A 20,090-nucleotide genomic window follows, 5' to 3' on the forward strand; every position below is an offset into this window, starting at 1 on the left:
TCCTCGCTCCCTCAATGTGATGGCGCCTTCACATTCACGACAGAGCACAGCACAGAGGTGTAAAGTGCACGCCTTCTGGGAGTACAAAGATCCAAGTGCATTTTCACGCACCAGCCTGGCTCGTTCCGAGACAGCCCGAGGTGCCATCGTTCACCACTTGCGGGTGCTGCAGTGCTTTTTCAGGTCGCCAGGCACCGAGAGATAGTGCTGTGATTCGTAGTCATGATGCTGTGGACGTGAACACGAAGGCTGAGCATCACTTTAGAGTGCTGTCGCTTCTGGGAAGGGTGGGGCGAGCCTGGTGATCAAGAGCATGGGCCCTGGGGCAGTCTGCCCGGCTCGTGCCCCAGCTGGACACTCTGGCTTCCTGCGAACTCCAGGACACAACCTTGCTGCTGTAACCTGGGGGCCTGAGAGGACTGAATGAGAGCAGGGGCCAGTGGCAGGAACAGCCTCCAGCCCACACAAGTGCCCTGGAAGCACAGCGACATGTGGCCAAAGCCTGAGATGGAGCTCGAGTCTCCGGGGTGCAGGGCTGGTGGACCCTGAAGGATCTTGTGAGCCCACGGGCTGCCTTGAGAGCAAATCAACCCACGTAAGCAGCACTGCAGACACCCACTCTTCACATCGAACATTTCCTTTCAAATATAGGTGAGCATTTCAGATGTACTCCGAAGCCAACAACAACAAAAGCTTTTTATGAGGTGTGAGGCTACTACGAGAGCAACTATTTAGGTCTATGAATGCTGTTAATAAAATTAAGAACTTCCCAAAATAGAGAAACTGATCCAAAAATTCAAAACTAAAGACAGTACATTAACTAGGTGACCTCAGAATGATACACTCTTTGTGATCCAACAGTGTGTTGATTTTCAATAATGTAAGGCAGTGTAACTGGTAACCCATAATGCTAGCCTGTGAGCATTACCCAGTGTGGCCTTGCATTATGCAAAGCACCCCTCAAGGGCTGCAGTTCATGTTGACCTATTTAATTCCACTTAGGCCATGAGTTTTTAAGAAAACACCCTACTTGGACATTTTTCATGCCTTAAGATTTTAGACAAAATTCTAATAGCCATTGAGTATTTGGTAAAAATGTGTGATAAGTGTGATAAGTACATCCTAACTTTCAGAAATAAAGGAAAGAAAATGTATAGCAGCTTCTCCTGTTTCCTGGTAATCATGGATTTGATTCCAGAATTTGTGTATAAACATGCACATTTATTAATTATTAGAGGAGAAAGGCTAGAAGAGTGACTGAGAAAGGAGTTCTCTGAGACCCGAATCAGGATGTCCCTGGCTGCTACAGGGCTTCCAAGATGTAAAAGCTTAGGTTCTAAGGAAGCTATATTGTTCTTCAAAACAGTCCCTAAACACATCTGAATGCTTGCAGCTTAAATTCCAAAGAATTTGGCATAGAAACTTTTTTTTTTTTTTTTTTAATACACGAACTGCTAGGAGTCTCCTTATAACAAAGAAAAATGCAACTGCTATTTCCATGGTGAGTAAAGGAAGAGAGGACTTGGGGAGGGTGGGCCAGTTCCCTGGAGGCTGCTCCTTGCTGCTACCTGATAGTCCCAGACCCCAACTCCCACCAGAAGCCGTTTTGCCAATAAAGATAGGCGCATCTGAGAAAGAAAGGTCTTTTGTTACTCCTTAAAAACAACCTCTTCCCACCAGCCAGTCCTCCAGCCATGAGAGGAATTCCCACCAACTGCAGCCCTAGGGAGCGGGAGCCAGGGATACACTGTAGCCGTCGACTGGCAGCTCTCCCTGCAGGCCAGGCTGTCCTCTACACAGGGGTCTTTGGGAATTTATGGAAACAAAGTGGCCATGCAACAATGGGGAGTTGAATAAATATCAGAAACCACTGGAGAAGACCCATCTCAACCCCTCACCCTCTGTCAAAAATTCACAGACTGATAAACTGCAAGTTCTCTAAGAGGGGCCATTCAAATCAAAAGTTGTACATATGAAGCCAATCGGCTATGATTCTAGAAACATCCACCATTCCCCAGTGCCTACCTCCTTTCTCATGGAGGCTGCCAGGAAGCAACGGGTGGCTTTGCCGTCTATTGGTTGGCTTTCTGTTGGCCTGATGCAGGTCTGTGTGTGCACTTCCCCCAGGTGGGCCAAGCGCCGTCCCAGCCTTGCCCCATGGGGGTGTTGGAAGGGTGGGGTGAGGGCGCTCTGCAGAGCCCACCAGCACAGTGCTCAGAAAAATGGGTCTAACAAAAGGACCTCAAGCAACCTGGGCTCCCAACATGGGGCCCAAGGAAACAGGAGGAGCCCTGTGGTCTGCCTGCCCTTCACCTTTAAGGGCCTCCCAATGTTGGTTTTGCACATAAAGCCAAAGTTTCTAGCTGTGATTAGTGAAAAGAAAGTACATCTTTTCCACTTTCCCAGAAGCAGAAGTCCTGGTGTGTTGTTCTTCACCTTTAAACAGGTGTTTAATGATTGAACTCCCAAGAAATCAAGTGTCTAAAGCCTTTCCTTATGGACATACATAATAAGTACCACCAACCAGTATTTCCTCACCACACACACTGGCCCAGGAGCTGCATTAACACGGGGGTTTTCAGAGTCAGTACACCATCCAGAAAATACAACTGCCAGCTTCAGTCTCTGATTGCTTTCACTGCCTTCATACAACAAAATCCAGTTTAAAAACATCTCAGAAAAAATGTTAGACTCTACAGAGAACATGAACGTGACTAACGCACAAGGAGCTCATAAAGCAGAGGAAAGACTAAGGGACAGTGACGAAGGGCAGCCTGAGGAGTGGGCACGAGGCCCCCCGGCCTGCTGGGGGAGGACCGTTCCCTCTGCTGCGTGGGTGAGGAGCCCTCCAGGAAGGAGCAACGCTAAAAGATGGGAAAGATCCATGCAGGGCTCTGCCTCCGAGGGAGGAGGGCAGAGTCCCAGGCCCCAGAGAAGGCCCTCTGCACCACAGCATGAGGGGCATGGGAGCGGAGGCCTGGCGGAAGCCACCTGGGCCCGTGGGCTCGGACGGCTGGACCCTGACAATCTGCCATTTACCGTGGGCTTGTGTTGGGGGGGCAGGGAGGTGAGGGGCAACCTGAGGCTGAGATCCTGAATCCTCCACGCCCCCAGGGGACTTAAGACAAAACATCTCCCGGAGGCTTTTGCTGCGGTTCAGGTGACTGTTTACAAGTACAGGTGACCTTAATCAGCCCTGTTCCTCCTGGACCTCCCCCAACTCATGACCCTTAAGCAGCTCCCCCAGCCAGGGTTCCAGGGCGTCCTACACACAGGGGGCTCTGGACCAAGCCTCCCACCCAGGAGCTGTTCACGGGCCTCCCTTGGGCTCCGAAACCTCAGAGAGGTGTGGCTGCCACCACTCCTGCTGAACCAAGGCACTCGAGTTTCTTCCACCTCTCTCCACCCATACTCATCAGGCCACAGGCTTGGTCAACGAGGAGAGGAACTTGCCCAGGAGGCCCTGCACCCCAAAGGTGCCCAAGTCCCAGTAGAGGAGACGCAGGCCCCTTCCCAGCAGAGGGTCTGCAGGATGAACATCTAGACCCAAACCCAGTCTGGAATGTTCTCCAAATCCTCTCCGTAGGAGCTGTTAATTTTAAACCCAGGCCCTGACCCTCACTCCAGGCAGACTCGGTAAGCACACAGTGCACACGTGCTGTGTGGGTTTCAAGTGAAACAAGGGTTCCCACCAACACCAAAGGCAAACTTCCAGAAGTTTCTGTTCCTAACATCTTTGGAGAAGTGTTTTCTCCTTCACATGACCTAACCCAGGGTCAGCAAGTTTTCTGCCAAGGGCTGGTTGTAAAGATGTTTGGCCTTCTGAGCTACACAGTCTCTGCCTTGGCTATGTGAAGCTACCACCATGTCCCATAAGTGCATGGATGTGGCCCAGTGCCAATAAAACTTTGCTCACAAGGGAGGCAGGCTCTGCCAGTGCCCTGCTCAACAGGAAGAGGACACAGTCTACCAGGTGGTCTTCCTACATGCCAATGGCAGCTGCTAGGCTGAGTGCCACCATGTCAAGACCTCAAATATCTCAGAAGCCACATCTAGAGTAAGGAGCTGGCTTAAGTCCACATCCCTCTGCCCCTCACTCCACATTTTCTGAGGACTGTCTATCCACTCTGCATCCATCTCTCAGGGCTCTTCTGAAATGTGTGAGGGCAGGAATGTTGGAAGTATCCACTATCAGCAGCTCTGGGGTCCCTGTCAAGAAGAGCCACTGCCGGGCTCAGCCACAACATTGCCGCTGATTCCACTATCAACACCTCACAATTGGGCACACATCCCCGATTCATTCCCCAACCCAGAAGCAGCTCTCGAGGGATTGAGGCTGAGGAATGGGGTGCACGGGCCTCGGAACCACCAGTGCCTCTCCCGTGGCGTGTTCACCTGTGCACCCCCGTCACCCTGCACAGACCTGCCCTGGGACGCACAGCCCTTCACAGGATGCCAAGGCTACTGAGCAAACTGCACAGGCCCAAGCTCCTAATTGTCCCCTCCAGTTACCAAGATTTCCCAACCCAGGAATCATCTACTGGGAGGGACCAAAGTTGTTCACATACAAGAAACATCCTAAACCAACGGCTCCAAATCTCACACAAAAAGTGAGAAGTGTCTACCCAAAGCTCCTGTCCATCTCCTGGAGTCAGCATGGGCTCATGGCAGAGACATCCTAGACCTCTGCCCAGCCTCTCCTTACAGACCTTAAGCGGGGGCTGGGAGGGAAGGACCTGTCCCTGTAGGTCTAGACCACTCAACATCCAGCTCCCAACTGCATGGCGGCAGAAAGATCCAGGTTTGGGTTCTAGCCTGTCACCACGTCTCTGTAATTTTAGGAGCACTGGCTCTCCTCAGAAAGACAACTTTCTGATCTGGAGCATGGTCTGGTCAGCACCATGGGGGTGAAGAGAGGACATGAACGTGCAGTGCTGGGCGTGGGGCCGGCGGCGATGCTCACACACACCGGGCGCGCACAGCTGTGGAGGGAGCTCCATCCTGACCTGCCCTCCCACAAGACACTCGCTCCGGTCGCTGGAGGGGCAGGAATCAGAACAAGGCGGAAATTCGTCTTCCATGTGACAAGCTTTCAGCATTCTGAAAGCAGTCTTGTGGCTCCAAAGTCACCATTTCACACCAAACAGCCCAGGTTTTCTCAGTCCCTATGTCACAGGGACTCCAGGGACACCTGTGCCCCAACTCCTCTGGTACAATGGCCACTCATCCCTGTCCTCTGACTACAGGGACAGAGGGCTGTCCGTCTCTATTTGACATCTCCACCCATCTCTCTGCCCTTGGGCTTCTCACACCAAGAGCACTATTGTCCTTGGGCTCACGTGCAAATTCAGGCTGAGACAGAGAAACTGTCTCCTCAGAGAGGAGTATGGAGGAAAAAGGAAAAGCAGCAGTCTTTGCCTTTTGTGGGTCACACCCATCACTGGGCCTCTACCTGATTCCAAGCAGAAGAGGGGTTAAATACCCACGGCCTTCTGGACCTCTGAGGTCCCCGTCCCCTGCACTGCCCTTCATGCAAACGCTGGTCACTGTACTGCAGCACTTCCCCTCTCCAACCTCTCCACTCATTAAGTTACTGGGGGCCCACCTGAGCCTCATGCCCTCTGAAAGGTGCTTTCTGGTGGTTATTAAGCTTCTGGCCACCCAGGTGCTCGCTCACTTAGCAAAGACGAACATAGCCCTTCCTAACCCGGCACTGCTCTGAGAACGTCACCAACGTGAACTCAGATTCCCAGCAGCACTCGGGCAGATGCCTCAGTCACCCCTTCTACAGATAAGGTAAAGGAAGCAGAGCATGCTGGCATGGCCGCGAAGTCCACAGAAGGGGTCGGCAGAACAGTGACTCCCAAAGATGGCCCAATCCCTGGGCCCAGGAATGTCGTGTCACAGGGAAGGAGTGAAGGCTGCGGATGAGACTGGCACCGCTGATCTGTCAGCCTCAAAACAGGCCCTGCCCTGGAAGATGGGTCCATCAGAGGGCCACTTACACTGGAAAGAGGCAGGCAGGAGTGTCAGGACCAGAGCGAGTCCACCCGAGGAAGGCTCCGGTGGCCACCGCTAGCTTTGAGGACAGAGGGGGAAGAAGCCTGGAAATACAGGCAGGCTCCAGAAGCTGGAAAAGAGGAGGCAGATTCTTCCAGAAAGGAAGGCAATCTTACGGCCAGGAGAGACACACAGATCCATGTGTGGCTCCGACTCTGCCTCTAAGTCATACATGTTTTAAGCAACTGCTTTGTTACAATAGAAAACCAGATTCTACACTGGTAGAGACCGTGGTACTGGGAGTGGGGGGTGGCTGTGACAAGCAGAAGTAACTGAGGACTGAGCAGCAGGCCAAGGCCAGGAGCATCCGAGGTGCCTCTAATGACCATCAGTAGAAATATGGATATAACAAGTCAGGTGAAGTGGCCACACCTGTAATCCCAGCTCCTCGGAGGCTGAGGCAGGAGGATCACAAGCTTCAGGTCAGCCTGGGCCACTCAGTGAGACCGGGTCTCAAAATCTAATTAAAAAGGTCTGGGGATACAGCTCAGTGGTGGAGCACTCCTGGGAAGAGAAACAAAGGGAAAGAAAACAGGAAGGAAGATGGAGCTTCACAGCTCTGCTGGTGCGGAAGAGGAGCAGGGAGCCCGGCAGAGAGAATCCGCAGGTCTCAGAACCCCTGAGCTGTCCTGCCTAGAGCACGGGTGAAAATACAGAGTTAGAGGGGCTGCTGGTTCCGGCCCAGATGAGTGCTGTCCTGTTACTGGAAACTGGGAGAAAGGGAACAGAGCGTGGCTCTGCTGACTCTGCAGCCAGGCACCCTGCAGCCATTTGGAGGGCAAACCTGCAGGCGAGGAGTGTTTAGTTGGTAACTCCAGGCAAGCGCTTGGGGGTGTGACCCAGCTTCTTTGTTTCTGTTAAAATGTGGAAGAGGGCTGGGGCTGTAGCTCAGTGGCAGAGCACTTGCCTAGAATGTATGTTCGATCCTCAGCACCACATAAGAATAAATAAATTAAATAAAGGCATTCTGCCCATCTACAACTACAAACTTTTTTTTTTTTAAATGTGGAAGAAAGAGGTCGTCGAGAGTGGAACTGTTGATCCAACAGGAAGGGGACTTGATGACTGGGGCCACTGTATCCATCCAGCAGGAAGTATTCGAACGGGGAGACCGCCCCTGCAGAGATCAGGACCTGGACATCCCTAGGGGCCATTCCTGCCTGTCGCAATCTGCCCTCTTGCCCCTGATCGCTTGCACCCATTCCAGATGCAAAATCCCAGGACCCCAATTCTCAGCAGCAGCTGCAGAGTAGACCTGGCGGTGAGCAGGGGTAGAAGCGCAAGGACCTGGGCCAAGTTTGGGCTCTTAACCACTTCCCCACGCCCCATCTCCAACGGATGCCAGGGAGGAACACCGAGTCAGGTGCCACTACACTCTGGGGCAGTGCCCGAGGAAGGGCAAATAGTGAGGCGTGGCACCAGCCTTCCAGGGGTCCGCAGGGCACACTGCTCACCTTCCTCCTGCCCTGCTGGGTTCCCTTCAAAACAATGATTCCATGGGAAACTGGTCAACTCCTTGCCTGCCTTTCCCACAGGGGGACCACTCCTGCCTGTGCAGGTCACTGCTGCAGGGCTTGGGCTAACAGCCACACACGGCAAAAGCTCAGTTTGTATTTGCTGGTGATGGGCAACATCAGAGTGGACTGTTCTGACCAACCCGGTGGCAGAGAAGAGGCCGGGGGATACTCCCTTAGGGCTCTGTCTGCTCTCCGGGCAGCCTCCTTTTGCATCCCAGATTAATCAAACCACAGGAGAGAGGACCCCCACCTGTCTCCCAACCCAGACAAGTGACCAGGACACAATGGAAGGAGAAGGGCTGGACACGGACAGAACAAGGTCGGAGCACACCCACCTCCCTCACACTCCCAGCTCCCCAGCTGTTAGACACACGGTCGGTCGTTCCTGCCTCTAAAGGAGTTCTGTGTCAATGAATAAGATACAGTACTTCATGGGTCAGCAAATGCCCTCTCCCAACTCCTGCTCCACCCTCTACCCCACCAAGCAGGCTACAAGCGGCCAGGTCCCATACCTTGTGCTTTTGAGAACATGTGCCCAGGGCAAAACAAACTGACCCTGTGCATGTTCTTCCTGTCACACACCCTAAGGCCCCATATACCTGCACCCACGCCCCACCCCGTTTACTAAAAGCAGCATTAAACTGGTTTATCACAAGCTTGTCCTCCTTCTGCCTCAGGCATGAAAATTACACTGAAAACCACAACGTGTATGGGATGAAAAGAAACGTTAGGAACTAGAAAAAAAGGAGGGAAAAAAAAGCAAGCCCACTTAAGGCTAGACTTCCGGGTTTTTTGAAATTCTGAAAAAACATGTAATCCTATCTCTTTTCCCTCCAGGTGCTCCATATCAGTCACTGAGTAGGCAGGGACAGAGGTGACCTGGGCCATTGTTGACTCTGGACCTTGGTTGCCCTGGGTGTGTGTGTACATGAGGTCAGGAATGTGGAGAAGGACCCCCTCCAACCACTGCTCTGTGGAGCCCATGTGAGCTCACACTTAGGGTTCCAGGAACAGGAGGCAGCCACCAAGACCACCAGGAAACGAGATGCCACCCCCAGGACCTGGCAAGATACCCAGGACACCACATCAGCAGTATTACAAAATACTCTGGTGACTAACGTTCCGGATGCACCACGTGCTTGGCACCGATGAAGAAAGTAACCAAAGTGAAACTGCTACTTCATGCCCTCCGACACAGGAGCCCCATTCTGTCACCACAGCTCATGGCCTGTTCTCAGCCTGGGGTCCCTAGTGCCAATTCTGTATATCCTCTTGTACACCAAGGACAGCCAGGAAGTTCCCCCAACCGATAAAAGACACCAAGGGAGGAAGCGCTGTCGGAAACTGGCAGACGCATGTTGAGACTCTCATGCCCAAAGCTTGCATTGGTCCTACTGCTGTCCCCAAATGCTCAGCCTGAGGCAGTCAGCTGGGGAAACCCTGCCCTCAGTCTGGGTGGGGTCAGAGCTGGAGAAAAGACTGGAGACGGCCTGTGTTTCCCTGGGTAACAGTTTCCCCAAGACAACTACAAGTAAATTAGTCCATACATTCACCACCATAAAAACAAAAAAGACACTATCAAAGGCAGCAAGAGGGAGGAGGAAGTGGTGAAGTTCACCAGAGAACTTCATTAATTCAGTTTTAAATAGAGAATTCGCTGTGATCTTGTGTGTTCAGCAGACTGGTGCACCCAAGATAGCAATTTAGAAATTCTGGACAAGACCTTTGGGTATATCACTTTAAAAAGTGCTGACATAAAAGAAGTCAGAACTTTAAAGTTTCAGAGTCCAAAATCTCACACTTGCTGAAAATGTATCATCCGATTCCAAGTTTCTTCACTTTCTCACTTAAAACATCTTGTTCTTTTTCAAGGGAAAAGAAATAAATTCCATTATAACACTATAATCGCCATTGTTATTTCACAAAGTTAAACTGAAAGCTTGAATCAGGTCATCTGAGTTGTATTTCTGAACGAATCACAAATACTACACACTAAAAATAATTCACTACCTATCTTAAAAATGTTTCTACAGAAAATCATTCCCAACTCAGAGGATAAATAAACGGAAATGCAAAAGACCATAGGCTCCAATCCTGTTTCCTGGTCTCCTAACCAAGCGCAGCAGGGCCAACGCTCTATGCCTCAGTCTCCTCTTGGGTTAAACGGGGAGGAGAGGGGCTATAACGTCAGGGCTTCTTGCCCCTCAAGGGGTTGAGCATGGGGTGAGTCTGTATCGGGAGGGCATGTAAACGCTGAAAACAAGCAGCAAGAAGTGCGTCTGGTTACTGCGAGCGGCTGGGCCAGGGAAAGCGGCCCCCAGTTCTCTCGGGTCCAGCGAGCTTTCTCCTAGCGTAGCATGGGCTGTCGCCGGGAATGGCGAACAGGTATTTTCCCCAAGCATCATGGGAGGAGGGGTGAGAACAGAGGAGAGGGCATCTGCCACCCGAGGTCGGGGCCTTGCGCACCGCGGGCACGCTTCCAAGAGGCTGGAGGTCCCGCGTCCCCTGCCCGCTCCGGAGCCCACCTGGCCGGCGGCGCCTGCCCTCACCTGCGGTGTCCCAGATGGAGATGTTGAAGGAGCGCCACTGCTTCAGGTAGAAGGCGCCGCCCACCGTGCTGACCGTGTCGGGGAAGCGCCGCTCCATGTACCTCTGCAGCAGCGAGGTCTTGCCCACGTTCATGTCCCCCAGAAGCACGATCTTCCCGTCGGGCTTCCTCATCTTCCCGCAAGAAGCCACCTTCTCAGCCCGCGTCCCTCCCGAGCCCAGCCCGCCGGCGAGCGCAGGACGCAGTGGAGCCAGCCCAGCCTCGGACCGCGGGACCCCGGGACCCCGGCCTCACGGGGACCTCCCCCAGTGGCCACGCAGGAGCGCAAAAGAGGAAGCGTGACCCGGTGCACGTGGGGTGCTGGCCGCCCGCGCCCCACCCGGCGGGGGCTCTTCCGCAGATCCCAGCGTCTCCACGCCCGGGAGGCCGCGCCCGCGGAGCTCAGGAAGAACTGCAGGACCGAGCTCCAGCCTGGGTGCTCCGGGCGGAAGATGAAAGTTCCGGAAGCGCCCTCGCGCCCGCTCCTGCACCCGGCGCCTCGGTGGAGAGGACCAGGGCTGTGCCGAGCCGAGCGGCCCCGGAGCCGCGGGGAGGACGCTTGCCCGTCCGCCCGCCCGCCGCTTGGCGCTTTGAGCCGCCGGCCTCCTGTCCCGCCCCAGCCTTCTCCCAGCTTGGTTGATTTGCTGCGTGCGCGAAAGTAGCCACCCGTCAAGGTCGTTAGGGAAAGTTAGCCGGGCTGCGAAGGGCCATCCCAGGACGGCCTGTGGATAAGAGGCCGCGGGGGCGCGGCGGGGCGGAGTGTGCTTCTAGGGTCGTTTTGTTTTTACTTTTGCAAGAGTCCCTTTTGCTATTTTATATCTAAAAAGTGGTTGCTATTTAGAGCCTGGAAGGAAAATTTGACTTTGGCAGTTGCAGTTGGAAGCAAAAATAACCGAAACGGGGACAGACCTGGGCGAATCGACGATGCTTTTATTAAGCAAGGGAGGGGCACATTTTCAGGGGATAAAAGAGAGGCGGCTACAAGGGGCTGAGTTTTATAGGGCTCGACAGAGCCAGGTCATGGGATGAAGTTGGCTTGGCGGCCCATTTAGGGTGGGACAGGAGCACAGGTAGGGAAGTTCCTGGGGCCTGTTGAACTGGGGTCAGCCTATTCAGTCCGGTGGGGGTCAGGTGCCATCCCGTTTTCCCTTCCTGCCTTCCCTCGGGCAGAGGCCTGGGCTTCTAAGGGACAAAAGCCCCAATTTCCCACAGACCTCTTGCACACACTGGCCGGGAAGGAACTGGGGGAACAGCTGTAAGGAGGGGGAAGTGCCCTGGAGCTTATTTTCCAGGTCCTTCAGCTGTGATTCCTAGGGAAATCTATCCTCCTTACTTTTTGAATCAAGAAACCTTGAAATGCTTTTAAAATGTTACTCTCATAAGATTCAGTATTTCTTTTTAAAAGAAAATAGCGACGTAGAACACGATCGTCCAGTTTGAACAGGGTGTGAAGTGGGGCTCAGGCAACTGACATCCTTGGTGTGACCCTGAGCAAGTTTCCCCCACACACACACCTTTTTCTGTAAAGGGACAGGACACTTTGCCTAAGAATGCCTTCCCCAGTACGTGCAGCAAGGCAGAAATGGGAACGCCTTTGTCTCACTGAGGTTCCTGAGGCTAGCCCACTTGGGGACTGAAGTGGAGGTGAACATTGTGGGAGGGGGCTGCCTAGCAGCCAGTCCTCTGCCTTCCCAGCCACAGGCCCCTTCTCCCTCTGCGTCATGCAGCGTCATGCAATAAAATTTGTCAATGCCCTATTGATGAGATGCCTGATACAGGGCCAGTTCAGGGCCCTACAAACATTGGGGCTTTGCTTTCTCTTCCCCTGTTCCCTAGAGGTTCAGGATGAACAGGAAGTAGACCTGCTTTGTGTATTCAAATAAGCCAAAGTCAGGTTGCTGTAGGTCCTGATGGTGCAGGTGGAGATTTTCCTATCCCACTATCCAGACTTCTTCAATTTGGGTTGATTTGCTGCAAATTAGGATCAGCAGGGACTTCAGTGGGGAGCCCAGATATTCAAATGCAGGTGAACTTGCTCAGCAGAGCAGAGCCACTGGCCACAGCTGGAGAAGAAAATCCCTGGAACTCTGTAAGGCATCCAGAGGGAAGCAGATAGGAAAAATCAGGCCCTGACTCTTTCTTCAGCTGCCAATCATCCCTTCAGTGCTACCAGCTCAGGTTGGAGGAGCCAGCGAGACTGAGTCTAGGAGTACTGGAAGCTATAAAGCAGTTGCCTGGGCCCCACAAACCACAGCTGCCTGTGAACTTGTTGGGAACCGCTTTCTCCTTTACACAGGGCCTGTGCCCGCAGACACTGAAAGGAATCCAGGCGGCAGTTCCCTTTGCATCTTTTTTCTTTCAGAAAATTGTTTCTATGGCGGTGCTGAGACAGGGTGTCTTATGTTTGATGTTGCTGCTTCCTCTAGCTACATCTTCCTTCTCTGTCACCTTCCTTTTAGGGCTGATGTTTCCAGTAACCACCTTCTCCCACATTCCTGCCACTGGTTTCCAAATCCAATGACGCCATTGACCCACACATCCCTGTCTTCAGTGCTGTTATTCTGTCACCAGAATCTACATCTCTCCCTCTCCTCATGTAGCTTAATCCTCTTATCCTCTCAGTTGCAGTTCTGTTGCTTGTTTTGGAAAGATATCTAAACTGCAGAGTAATAAAGAGACACCAGCTGTGTCCCATGCCACACACTAAGGCAATTGACCTCTCCCCCAAGGCAACCACTGCATGATTCAGGTGCAAGCCTTCAGGTCCACTTTAAAGATGATTTTCCACATATGCATGCAGCTGTTACAGGGCAGGGGTCTATTGAAAAGCTGAGGCAGTGCCAAGACCCCCTCTTTAAGCCTCAATTCTTGCAAATAAGTCAGAAAGATCTTAGACATATCACTCAGAGAAACAGGTATGAGTTTATTAGAAGGAATGGGAAAGGGGGGAAACGGACACTCTCAAGGAGCAAGGGGGTCCTCTGAGAGAGGAGAGGAACTGTGCACCTCTCCTCCCCTCCAGTTTAATTGGGGGTCCCGCCCAGGTCCACCTCTTGATTTTTGGCAGACCACAGAATGACATCAGACTTCCAAGTCCCCCCTGCACGTGACCACGCTAGTTCACTTTGGCCCATGCTGACCAGTTCTAATTGAATGCTCTTCTCACAGATTTTATGGTTAGGCCAAATACCCTTATCTCCCTAAGTTCTGGGACCTGGTCTGTGAAGGGTTTCAACTCCCTCAACCCCTCCAGGGTAATTTGAGTTCCTGTTCTCCGCATTTCAGGGCTACGTTTCTCAAGTAGACAAAGGTAGGCCGCTGAAGAATGCAACATATCCTCTGGACTTAAACCAGGCAGGCTGCAGGTAGATTGCTTTTTATAAAGGAAAGCGTGTGGAGGTCAGCCCAGCGGGCCTGGTTTGTAGTTTTCCCTTCACCTCATGTTTCTGCCTCTCGAATCTGTCTGTTCCCTGTCATGGCTGTCTTAGTTTCCTGAGACTGTCATAAACTCATGGGTGGCTCAAACAACTCGAGTTTATTCTCTCGCAGGTCTGAGGCTAGATGTCTGTTAAGGTGTCAGTGGGCCCTTGCTCTTCCTGAAGAACCCTGCACAGGGTCCTTCCTGCCTCCCAGCTCCTGGTGGCCGAAGGTGTTCTTTGGCTTGTGGATGCTATCTCTGTGCCCTCTGTCCCCCCTACCCCCAACACACACCACGTATGTACACACACAGGGATTCCATTTCCTTTCTGTGTCTCCTCTATGTCCAAGACTTTCTCCTCTATAAGGACACTGGTCATGTTTGAATAAGGGCCTATCCTCTCCAGGATGACCTCATCGCAATTAATGACATCTGCAATGGCTGTATTTCCACTAAGGTTACATTCTGAGATACAGGGTGTCAGTCCATTTGTGTTGCTATAACAAAATCTGGAAGACTGCATAGTTTATAAATAATAAAAATTTATTGTTCACAGTTCTAGAGGCTGAGGGTCTAAGACCAAGGCACCAGCAGGGTTGGTGTATGGCAAAGGCCTATTCCTTAGAAGGTGCTCTCCATGTGTCTCCTGTGGCCAAAGAGATGGTGAAAGGCATTAAGGCATACCCTCCCCTTGGTAAGGCCCTGATCCAATCTTGATGCTGGGGCCTGTGGCCTAATCTCTCCCAAATGCCCTACCTCCCAATGGCATAAACAGCAGTAGGGGTTTAGGATTTCAACATTTTTTTTGGGGGGGGGGTGACATTTCAACACATAACAGTAGCTATAAACATTAGATGATCTCAGTTACCCTTTACTGCATAACAAACCACCAGAAAATGGAGTCACTTCAAACCAAAGGTTTTGATACCTCTGTGGTTCTGTGGGCAAGTAGGTCTGGCTGAGTAGTGGTGCTGGTCTTCTGGGACTTCGCATGCAGCTACAATCACATAGCGTCAGACCAGACTTCTCTGGAGGCTCAAGGAGCTGGAACATCAAAAACGAACACTTGCAGAATGCACTTGGTGTTTCAGCACTCCTCTGTGTGGTCATCTCTTCCAGATGGCACCCGAGTTCCAGGTCTCTCCACATGACCTCTTTCCAGAAGAGCAGCTGGACCATGCACTTGGAGCATCAGGGCTTCACAAGCATGTTCTTAGAGATGACGTGGGAAAGACCTGGCTGCTTACGATAGCCTCAGAGGACTTGCAGCATGACCTCCAAAGGGGTCAAGAGGGCTTGTTATTTTTCAAATAACTAGAAGAAAGGAGGTGGGAGGTTATTAATCAAAGAACTGATAGGCGTGGAGATAGAAATGAGTACCCTGGTATGAACACTACACATTGTTGACATGCACTGTATTATCTCACAGTACCCTGGAAATATGTACAATCATTGCACCTCAATTTAAAAAAAGAGGACATAGGGTCCACCCTGGGGAAATCACACTCTGTCTCTTCAGGGGAGGAACAGTGAAGAACCACAGCCATCTTTAATTTGCCACAGTTTTAATGTTCACATATAAGGCTTTAATCCAACTTTATATTACTCTGGATATGAAGTGAATTTTTAAAATAAAGCTTTATTTTTATGTTGTGGATGTTAAGAGCAAATTGTCCCAATATCATTTGTGAAACATCGCATTCCTCCTTGCTGATTTGTAACCTTGCTTCTACCATCCACTAAAGTCCTTCTTACATACAGGTCCATTTCTGGACTCTGGCCCTGGACAAAACTACACTGTCTTAATTATAGGTACATACTAAACCTTGGAACAGGTAGGGCAGGTTCTCCTGCCTTTTCCTTTGGCAAAATTGCCTGTATAGCCCTCAATTTTTCCATATTTTACAATCAGCTTATCTCATTCTGTGCAACACATTAATGGAACAGAGTTAAGGTCCAAGCATTATCTCTAATATTCTCCTTTCCCATCATGACCCTGGTATACCCCTCCATTTATCCAGCAGATGTTCAAAGCTCACCTGGAACTTTTACACTTCTCTCTACCCTTTTCCTTGAGGAAATTATGTCTTCCTGGAGGATGAAGCTCCAAAGTTTGTCTCCTCCTCCTCTCTCCTGGGCTCTGTCCATTTCTGCATCCTCTTCCCAAACCCAAACACTGGTGCCAGTACAGCATTCCCAGGTGGCAAACCCAGCACACCATCCACTCGCCTTCCCTCTGGACCTGCTCATTTAGTTTTCCACCTCCTCATGTCCTTGTCCAGTTAGTCTCTGCATGTGGTGAACTTCCCTTCTAAACAAACCTTTCCTTTTTTCTCTCTCCTTTCCACTGTCTGTTTCCAGCCACCACTTGTCTGTAACCTCCTCAGGCCTAGAAAATAAACCCGCCTCTAAGCAGCCTCCTTAACTCCAGGCTGGGCGCCCAGCCTAAGTCCTAACTCCTGCTTCCTCTGCTCCGAGACCCGCCGTGGCTTCCTGTTTCCTCTCTCCATAGTGCAAACTCTGCCCATCATGCTCTGCCCTTCCCACACACCCACTCACTTCCCTTCCTACAGTAACTCTCTCTCCCTCTTTGCCCCCTCCAGCTGTTTTCCCACCACTATCTAAAACTATATCCTTATTTACATGTTGAACTGTTCAGACTCCCTCTCTAGAATATTGGCTCTGTGAGAAAGGAACTTTGTGTTTTGTTCACTGTGCCTGGTGAACAGCATGTGGCACCTAAGAGGCACTCCAGAAGCCCTGTGTCACAGAAGGATGATGGATTCATCTTCCAGGTGAGCCCGCGGCTCCCATCCACTTGGAAATGGAGCCACATTCCACTTCTTTGTGGATGGAGTGAGCTCGCCTGTAAAGCTCTCCCTTCCCTCATCTGTGCAGGTGGACCAGGACCCCTGAGCAGTCCAGCTAGGTGCACCTCCCTGTGTTCCTTCATCTGGACGCTTACCACCTGTTGGCCTCTTCCACAGAGCGGAGCCCCTGAGGAGCCTAACGGACTCATTCTCCTCGTGTTCGCTCTTTTAGGAATGCCAGGACGGGAGCATGCTCTGCACACCCTACACCTGTGCTGCCACCCCACCCCGACCACCACAGCCGCAGAAAGGCAGGGTCCTTGTACTTTCTTCCCACTGCCCAGTACTGAAGGCAGCTGATGCTCAATCGATACATATTTTAATAAGTGTGCTGTTTGACTGAGTTGTATCTACTTAAAACACTGATGCTTTCAGAGCAGGGTTTAGGGAGTGAGGGACTGTTCCAAGGACCAAGTCTTGAGAGTGACATGTGGAATTTATTTTGCAAGTTGGTTGAAAATTTTAGAGGTCTTTTTCAGGACCCTGGAAACCTAAATTTAACTAGAAGAATGTCTCCATATCAAGTTTCTGCCTTAAAGACTGTCTATCTCCTTATTCATATTTAAGCAGCAGCGGCCAGGATTTAGAGTCCGTTTAAATGAGCTGACTTACATGCCAAGTTAGATGTTTATTCTACCTGCATTTAAACCACTGGACTAACAGTATAATTCTTTTCCCAATTTTATAGATGAAATGTGCCTTAGGGCCAAGAAATTATGTAGTTCCTTTTTTACAGAAATGCAAACTGAGCAATTCTAGGACCATTTTAATGCTCCTAACATGACTTAGGAGCATTTCTAGGTACTTGGTTATAGAACAACTGTTTTATAGTACTTTTTTCTTTTCTTAAAAAAAAAAAAAGAAAGAAAGAGAAAGAAAAAGAGGAGAACCAAACATCTATTATCCATTCACTCAGCTGATAAGAACTGAAGCGCCACTCACTCGACACCTCTGAGCACCAAAGCAGGGACGGAGCAATGAGCAAACCTGACAAGCATCCCTGCCACCTACCCATGCTGGGAAACAGACAGCCCACCCTGCAAACAAGCAACACCTCTAGCATCCTGGGGGGTGAGCAGATGTGAGCCCACAGGCAGGAGTGCAGGCTGAGGCAGATGCAGGGTTAAACTTTAAATGGGTTGTAGACAGATAGAATCTCAGTGAGCTAGGATGAGGTCAGGAGTGAAGCATGGTGTCTGCATGAAGAATGTACCTTGGAGCCAGTGCCAGACCCTGAGGCAGAGGCCTGCTTGGCTGACGTGGGCCCAGCCAGGTGAGAGCTGCTGGGTTGAGGTCAACGCTGGCTCTGGAGGAAGGGCTGGTGGGAGGAGACAATTTAGGGCTTTGGCTTTTACTCTGGAGAAATGGAAAGGGGCCAGAGGACTTGAGTGGAGGAGAGGCGTGGTCTCTCTTCATAGTTCAGCTCTGCCTGCCTGCTGTGCGGAGGTGGTGGCCGGCAGGTATGGGACGTAAGGGAGAGACAGCAGAAGTGTTCAGAGGCCATTATGTTCTGGATGCCCCAGAACTAGATGTAGAAGAGAGGACAGGAGGGAGAGGAGAAAGGAGAGGAGCTGGCCATTGGGAAGACCAGCCCACATACACCCACCATGACCAACTCAGACCAACTCAGTAGCCCAACTCCAGAGCCTGACTCCAACCTTGAGGTGGGTCTGCTGCCACTTAGGACCAGACAACTCGGTCCTTGGACTATTCAGCAGTACCCTGACCTCCACCTGCTGGAGCTAAGGAATAACACCCTTCCCAGCCGTGACAACCAATAACTGTCTGCAGACTTCACCAGAGGTCCACTGTGGGCCACGGCCTGGGCTTAAGAAGCCCTGCCCTGGAGCAATTCCGGCGCACTTTAACATTTGGCCAGATTTCCGAGACGTGAACGTCGCTCCCTTGCTCTTTTGGAACACACCTTGTCAGTTGTGCCTGTCATGGGGATGAGCCACCTTTCACTTGTCCACTCACCCCCTGGAGGTTGGGCTGCCTCTGCTCTTTGGCTTCTGTGAGCAGAGCTAAGTGACAAACCGCCTTACACTCGCCTTACACTCAGCGCGTTCCCGCAGCTCTACCTCCTGGCCAGCATCTGGCCTGCCTGTCTTTTTTATTCCAGCAGATCTAGGGGGTACATGGTGGGTTCTGATTTCCCTCGCCCACTGACTCATGATGTCGAGCCCTCTTTGTGCGCTTCTTTAAGATTTGCATTTCTTCTTTGAGAAGTGATTCCGAATCTTTTGATAGGCAGTGGAATTTTTTTAAAGCACCCCCCCACACCCCTGCCATGATTTTACTGTGCAGCCATGACTGAAAACCACTAAGACTTTTAACCCAAAGGAATACTGTCCTACAGGACTCCCATGCCAGCCTCTTGTGCCCCCTACTGGCCGTGGGTGTAGATGCTTCCTGAATCCAGAGATGCAAAGCGAGGAGCCTGGTCCCAGAGTCCCCAGGGTCCTTCTGGGGGTCTCACAGACCCCCAGGAACCTGAATCTTGCCAGGAACCTGAGTGTGGAGAAGAAATGACCGTCTCCACCTCTCTGCCATGCCAGTTATTCTGCAGCAAGAGTGAGCTCCCTCGTCAGTTTGCTGTTTCTGGGAGCCAGTGGAAATTCTGGACTTATTGGAGGTGATTCCTTACAGAACCCATGGACTAGAAGATCACACCCCAATGCCTTCCCAGAGATGGGAAGGGAATTCACTCAGGGTGCCTGGACTGAGTCACAGTCACCGCTGGGCTGGAATTCATGATGACCCAGCCTGCTTTGTGGGCTTGCCCATGAAAGACCCTGGGCACTCAGAACTCGGGGAAACTGGGTAAGCATTTGGAGGAAGGTGGGGAATGCGGAGTGATTTTTCATCTCTGCCCCATCCACAGCAAGGAACCAGGCATGCGGCTTGGCTGCCTGTAGGGGGTTAATTTTTGCCCCCAAAAGAGACGATGAAGTCCTAGCCCCAGTACCTCAGAATGTCACCTTATTTGTAAACATAATTAGTTAAGATGAGGCCATACCAGAGTAAGGTGACTCTGCATCCAATATGACTGGTATGAGAAGGGCAGATCTGAACACTGACCCAGACAGAAGGCCTGTGTCGGAGGAAAGATGGGCCCAGAGAAGCAGCTCGGAGCACTGCAGGGCTGGAAGCTGGCCAAGCAGGCCAGGTCACCTCCATGAAGATTCCCCAGGGACATGGCCTGCCGACACAGTGATTCCAAACCTGTCACCTCCAGACTAGGAAAAGGTATTCTGCTCTTTCTAGCTACCTGGGTCTTGGACTCTTATGTAACCCAAGAAAACCGCACAGGCCCAGGACACGTGGAGTTCGCCCTCATGACTGCTGACTGTGCCCCCGAGCTGGGGCTCCAGTTCCCTGACGTCCAGTTCCCAAGTCCTCACAGGTGGCGGTGTAGACACCATGAAGTGGGACATTATTTAAAACACTGCAGGAAACTACGGATCTCTAGCTCACACATACACAAATACAGATTCCAGGTGAATTTCAAACCTAGACTTCACAGATGTCTTTGAACTCATGGTAGAAAGAACACAAGTATTTCCTTCTTTCCTTTTCTTATTTTTGGTACTTGGAATTGAACCCAGGGACACTTTACTAGTAAACTATATCCCCAG

General features: G+C 51.4%; 1 protein-coding gene across 1 annotated transcript in view; it reads right to left on the minus strand.

Annotated features, from left to right (window-relative positions):
* Nucleotides 1–11,637, minus strand: part of RAB20 (RAB20, member RAS oncogene family) — a 28,133-nt gene extending 16,496 nt beyond the window's left edge. Inside the window, exon 1 of the mRNA XM_079138060.1 lies at nucleotides 10,127–11,637. Within this exon, the coding sequence (XP_078994186.1) occupies nucleotides 10,127–10,298 (172 nt within the window). The 5' untranslated portion in view covers nucleotides 10,299–11,637. The remainder of the gene's footprint in view (nucleotides 1–10,126) is intronic.
* Nucleotides 11,638–20,090: the final 8,453 nt, after the last annotated feature.

The sequence above is a fragment of the Sciurus vulgaris genome, assembly GCF_902686455.1.
Source record: "Sciurus vulgaris genome assembly, chromosome: 4".
In the NCBI taxonomy this organism is placed as follows: Eukaryota; Metazoa; Chordata; class Mammalia; order Rodentia; family Sciuridae; genus Sciurus; species Sciurus vulgaris.